Source organism: Aristolochia californica, unplaced genomic scaffold (genome assembly GCF_029961685.1).
Source record: "Aristolochia californica isolate CCGP_79_NKW_82.1479 unplaced genomic scaffold, dmAriCali1.0.hap1 SCAF_7, whole genome shotgun sequence".
Classification (NCBI taxonomy): Eukaryota; Viridiplantae; Streptophyta; class Magnoliopsida; order Piperales; family Aristolochiaceae; genus Aristolochia; species Aristolochia californica.
This window is the reverse complement of record NW_027182268.1, coordinates 38,992,613-38,998,263: the sequence shown is the minus strand read 5'-3', so window position 1 is coordinate 38,998,263 and position 5,651 is coordinate 38,992,613. Positions and strand designations below refer to the sequence as shown.

At 35.5% G+C, this 5,651-nt stretch overlaps 1 protein-coding gene across 1 annotated transcript; it reads right to left on the bottom strand.

Moving 5' to 3' along the window:
- Nucleotides 1-428: 428 nt before the first annotated feature.
- LOC137936094 (calreticulin-like) lies at nt 429-3,329 on the bottom strand. The gene is made up of 13 exons (XM_068780639.1): nt 3,222-3,329; nt 2,962-3,069; nt 2,684-2,876; nt 2,294-2,552; nt 2,158-2,214; nt 2,008-2,055; nt 1,777-1,863; nt 1,637-1,694; nt 1,360-1,523; nt 1,218-1,265; nt 1,101-1,136; nt 843-1,013; nt 429-681 (listed from the first exon to the last, which is right to left on the bottom strand). The coding sequence occupies exons 1-13, from the start codon at nt 3,319-3,321 to the stop codon at nt 670-672; spliced, it is 1,341 nt and encodes a 446-aa protein (XP_068636740.1). The 5' UTR covers nt 3,322-3,329; the 3' UTR covers nt 429-669.
- Nucleotides 3,330-5,651: the final 2,322 nt, after the last annotated feature.

Genomic DNA, 5,651 nt, shown 5'->3' with positions numbered 1-5,651 from the left:
AAAATGAAAGTTTGGTATTTTATCTCTCTGAGGATGCTCTTGTCGGCCATGATTCCAGTGGTGAAAAGAATGAATTCTTTTTCGTGTTTTGAATATGTACAGGGGAACATTAAGGACTGAGAATAACTAGTTAAATAAAAATGGGTGGGGCAAGAATGAATTCTTGTTCTAAGAGGTCTCAGTGTAATGACAAACTTCTTAACCGATTGTGACCAGTTCAGGCAATTGGACAACCCTCTCAAGGGTATAGTGATAATTTTGAGAAGATCACTCTTACTTCCCATATGATCTTTTGCCATCAAGAATAAAATCATATGTTTAAATAAAGTGTTTCACTAGTTTTTACAGAAATATTTTTTTGTGCTTAGTCAATAAAAATATCAAATAGGTAAGAGACCAATGCATAATTGGGTTCAAGAAGTCGTAAATGATAGTTTAAGACCCTTGGTATTAGGGTTTAGCAACACATTTTTAAATTGCAGAATGCTTTATAGAAATATCTTTGCTACAGCTGACAACAATTTCTAAGGAGAAGTAGAGAAAAGTAAAAGGCAGTGGCAGAATAAATGTTTTTTGACTGCAAAAACCTATTAAAAAAAAAAGGAAAATTTGGCTTCCACCAAGGTTTTACAACCCATCTTGAATGTTGATGCTACCGGGGGGTCCTCCCTAAAGTTCGTCCTGCAAACGTACAATTCAAAGGCTAAGATATCAGAAATCAACACCATTTTCAGGGACCTATCAATCAACATTTGGCTTCACCAAAATCTGGGTAATAGAAGGAACAAATCTGACCCACTTGACATGGTTTATGAGTCTGAGAGGGAAAAACGCATACGTACATGTATTCTATCATCCACATCCAAGTCCACTTCTTCAGAGGGATCTGCATCTCCCTTGTCAACACCATCACCTCCACCCAGCCCGCCATCAATATCACCGTAGGTATCATCATCATCATCATCTTCCTCACCACCGTAGCCACTACCACCATCATCATCTTCCTCCTCATCCTGCGTTGCCAACTTAAGTACCTCAAACGTTTCTTAAGAATAACACGTTTAACCTTATAATCTTAGTTCTTATCACCAAGAGCTTACCTCTGAATCTTCTTCGTTATCCTTTGTTTTCTTTTCCTATCAAAAGGATCAAAATGAGAAGTATGATCAATTGAAGGAGAATCAAATGTGACGCGGTTCCATGGTAAACGGACTTACCTCCTCCCGTCTCTTTGCCTCTGCGAGCTCAAATTCCTCCATCTCCGTCTGCAAAATTGTCAACCTCAAATGAGTTTGCATTATCTGCATACTCCTGCAAATATTTAAGCCGAAAGATGGTGGAAATTTGAAAGTCACTTACGTGCTTCTGTTCTCCCCACGTTTCCTCTGCCATCTGCTTTGCGTATTCTGGATCATCACAGAGTAGGACATTGTCGAACAAGGTACCTGATTTTACTTGCCAAAGCTCGATGCCTACGTATCTCAAGTTGGGATATACATAAATGTCGGGATCATCCTTGAACTCTGAAATTTTTTGCACTGATTAGTGCCTGCCTACTTGGTTCGCAAATAATATGAGAATGCAGAATTTCGTGATAACATGATCAAAGATGAAATTAAAATGAAGTCGTTGGTACCTGGGTTGTCGATCATGGGTGCCTTCCATTTCCCTTGATAATTTGGGTTTTTAATTTGCTAACAAAAGAAAAGATAATCAAAAGAACTGCTGCATCTGGGACTCATTAAAGGTTCTGTGGAGGACAAAAAGTTTACCAACCTTTGGTACCCATGGTCCCTTATATTCAGGATTGGGCATGGTCGGAGGAACCCATTCACCATCTTCTTCATCCTCCCAATCTTCCGGCTGTGTTAAACAGATTCAAATCAAAACTCTATGAGATACTAACATTGTATTAAGCTAACCTGGAAAGTGATTTCCTCCTAAACAAATACTTATTGTCCACCTTATCGGCCACTAGAATTACCAGTCCGGTTACAGAGAACATACCTTTTCAGCACCAGGAGCAGGCATTTCTTTGGGAATATCATCGTAACCCTTAAAAGCCATGAGCAAGAAAAAGAATCAACCCGTGTCCAGCAATCTGCCCACAAGCCCATTGCAAGAGCAAAACGAACAGAATTTTCAGTAGATCCATACCTCTGGTTTCTCATCTTCAGGATCAGGGATGTAGTCCCTGTCGTCCCAATCTTCTGGCTGTAGATTCAAGAAGAGTCTTCAGTAGACAAAAGGTGACAGTGGGATCGACAGAGATCTGCGCAGAACTAAAGCTTACCTTCGTGGCATCAGGATCCTTGATTTGTCTAGGTGGAAGAATATCCCAGTCTGTATAGAGACTCCCGTGTTTCTTCTCAACATTATCGATTAGTACGCTATAGTTACCATTTGGACGGAGAATTAGAGTATATAGATGAGTGAGCTGGTCAGTCGGACAGACAATGTTCCTCTTGATCAAGTGGTTCTTCTCATTCCGTGAAAAAATGACATGAACTCTTCTGGTCTCATAACCACAAATGTCCGGTCCAAACATGATACTGTAGACAACAAGATAATATTGCCAATAATTGTCTGTGGATTCATCCCTTTCTTTTTCATGCAAGAACCCCAAATCACGCAGTTCAGACCCAGATTTCGTCGAGTTCAAATCGGGTTAAATAACAATTACCTGTAAGGGGTGTCGCCTCCAAATTGTTTCTGATCAAGTTTTCCACTGAGCAGCTTCATGTAGCCTCCGCCGCAGTCAAGTTTCTGCTCATGTTTAACTGAGAACTGAAAAACCAGTGTTCTTCCCTTGTTACTGAACTCGGGGAACTCGGCCGAAATGGCATAGAATCTATAGTCTTTGCTGGTTTGGATGCCTACAATAAGTCTAACAATCGAAGTTGTTTACAAAGACCACAATATCAAATTAGACTAATATGAAAATTGGAATTGACCAAGCACCTTTATCATCATGATCTCCACTCCATTTGCCAGACGTGTGCCTCCACTCCCCAGCCATATTCTCATCCTTCTTCCAATCAGATTTGATCCATCGTTTGTCCCATCCCTCTTCACAATTCCATAATTCAATACATGCCAACAAATGATACTTAATTAAACAAGTTGCGAAGGATTCATGATCGGAAGATCGACTTGAAAAGCTCGAAAGGAAAATGAAGAAATAGAATGAAAAATGATAGAGCGGAAGACATCCAGTTTACCTTCAAATAGCTCTTCGAAGAAAACTTCAGCTGATGCAAAGGATAGAAATGCATATGTGATTAGAAGTAATAAAGGCGAGTTTCTCCTCGAGATCGCCATTCCTGAGAAAGCCGAGTGAGAGCAGTAGGAAAGAGAGCTGTGAAGATCGACTGAGAAGACTATGCCGTTGCATACACTTTTATGGTTATTTTCTTCCTCTTGAGAAGCAATTGTTTCGGAAAATAAATCGTCAGATTAGCAGAGGAGGTTGCATTTTTTAAGGAAAATTGACTTTTTTCCTTATTTTTCTCCGTTTTTTTCTCATGCAGTGAGAAACTTTCTCTCACAACAACTCACTCTTATATAATTTATTTATAAATCATAGCAAATAAAGTTATATATTTAATATTAAAAAGTCTATAAAGAAAATCTAAAATATTGTACCACGGAGAGTTGTGTACAGTTTGTGGAAAAGATTAAATAAATATCGATTTATAAGTGGGATACAATTTCTAATATTTTATGCACAAAAATTCTATAGAACGAACTAATCAAAAATAGAAAATTCAATTTTGTTTTTCAGATTCTTCACCCAATATATTCCATAATTATTTTGCTTTTCTCCCATCTATTTATACCTGATTAGATACTTACGTAATAGTAAAGGCAATGTAAGAAAAAAATGCTCAGATTTCTCATATTTTATTTAGCCTGAAAGTTCTAGCACTTCTTACAAACTTTTGTTACAAATTAAAAATTAAAATACTTAATTTAATTTAACACTTCATTATATAACCAACAAATCAACCACAAAGATAATAACACAAAAAACAGAGGTAACAAAAGTATGAGGAATTTAATATAAAATATAAAACATATATAAAGTTAAAATATTTAACATAAATAAATTAATAATAGATCATAATGCCAAGTATCTAAAAAATTATTTAATTTTTATTTCAATAGTTTTATTTAATTTTATATTAATAATTTAATTTTTAATATTAATATTTTAAATTTTAATAAAAACTATATAAAATAAATTAAAATTAAATTGAGGTTATTTATAAGATATAAAAAAGAAAAATTTAAGGAGATTTTTTAAAATTTTATATTTTAATTTAAAATATATATATGAACATGTCTTTCTTCTCCCATTATTTCTTTCTTTCTAACCATAGGGAGGTCAATTTTCCATAAAAAATGCAACCTCCACTGCTAATCTGATTATATATTTTCCTACACAATCGCTTCTCGTGAGGAAGAAAAAAACCATAAAAAAATTGAACGAAACAACTCTCCTCTAGTGTATGGAAGTTATTATCTTGAAGTACCAATTTAATTTTCCTTTATTGTGGATAGTAGGACTCTTTCTTATTTTTTCTCTGTTTTTTTTCTCATGCAGTGTTGAAACTTTCTCTCACAACAACTCCTATTATATAATTTATTTATAAATCTTAGCAAATAAAGTTATATATTTAATATTAAAAGGTCTATAAAGAAAATCTAAAATATTGTAGCACTGAAAGTTGTGTAAAGTTTGTGGAAAAGATTAAATAAATATTGATTTATAAGTGGTATACAATTTCACAAAAGTAAATATTTTATGCAAAAAAATTCTATAGAACGAACTAATCAAAAATAGAAATTCAATTTTGTTTTTCATATTTTTCACCCAATATATTCCATAATTATTTTGCTTTTCGCCCTTCTATTTATACCTGATTAGATATTTATGTAATAGTAAAGGCAATGTAAGAAAAAAATGCTCAGATTTCTAAGGTCATGAAATTTCAGTGACAACGGTGCGGGGAGGAAGGTTAGCACCACATCCACTTCTCACTCAACAAAGACATTCCTCAACTCATCAACATCAATGTCAGATGAGTCTTCGAATTCCTCTAGCCTGCGTGTAAAAATTGGGGAAAGGCAACTTTTGTTTTGGGATACCGATCAACAACAACAAAATTTCGATTGTGGGGATGGAAAAAAAAATTGGCAGTTACTATTGTGCGCATTCTGCTGGTTAATCTTGATAATGCTGGTATGCCCACCATCCTTTACAAGCTTACGCTGGGAGAGCTTGTCACCACGATCTCCACCCTTGGATTTTATATGGAAACTGTAGAATATCAGAAAATCAGTTTCAATGTGTGGGATGTTGGTGGTCAGGACAAGATCCGACCTTTGTGGAAACATTACTTCCAAAACACCCGAAGTCTCATCTTTGTCATTGATCACAATGACAACGATCATGTTGTTGAAGCTTACCTTGAATTGCATAGAATGTTGAATGGGGAGCATGAGCATGATTTTATAACAGCAGCGATGCCTCTGCATAGAGTGGAGTACTAGGTGGACATCATGCCAATTGATATGGCAGGTACCACTAAAATGTTGAACTCACAAAAATGGGGAAGACTTCCACTTGCTGTAGCAATGCCATTTGA

Excerpts from the sequence above, each read along its gene's own strand:
- LOC137936094 (XM_068780639.1), bottom strand. The coding sequence starts at position 3,321 with ATGGCGATCTCGAGGAGAAACTCGCCTTTATTACTTCTAATCACATAT. Across the intron at positions 1,524-1,636 it reads ACCCATGATCGACAACCCAG|AGTTCAAGGATGATCCCGAC; the intron begins GTACCAACGACT and ends AAAAAATTTCAG. Across the intron at positions 1,014-1,100 it reads ATAACGAAGAAGATTCAGAG|GATGAGGAGGAAGATGATGA; the intron begins GTAAGCTCTTGG and ends TTGGCAACGCAG.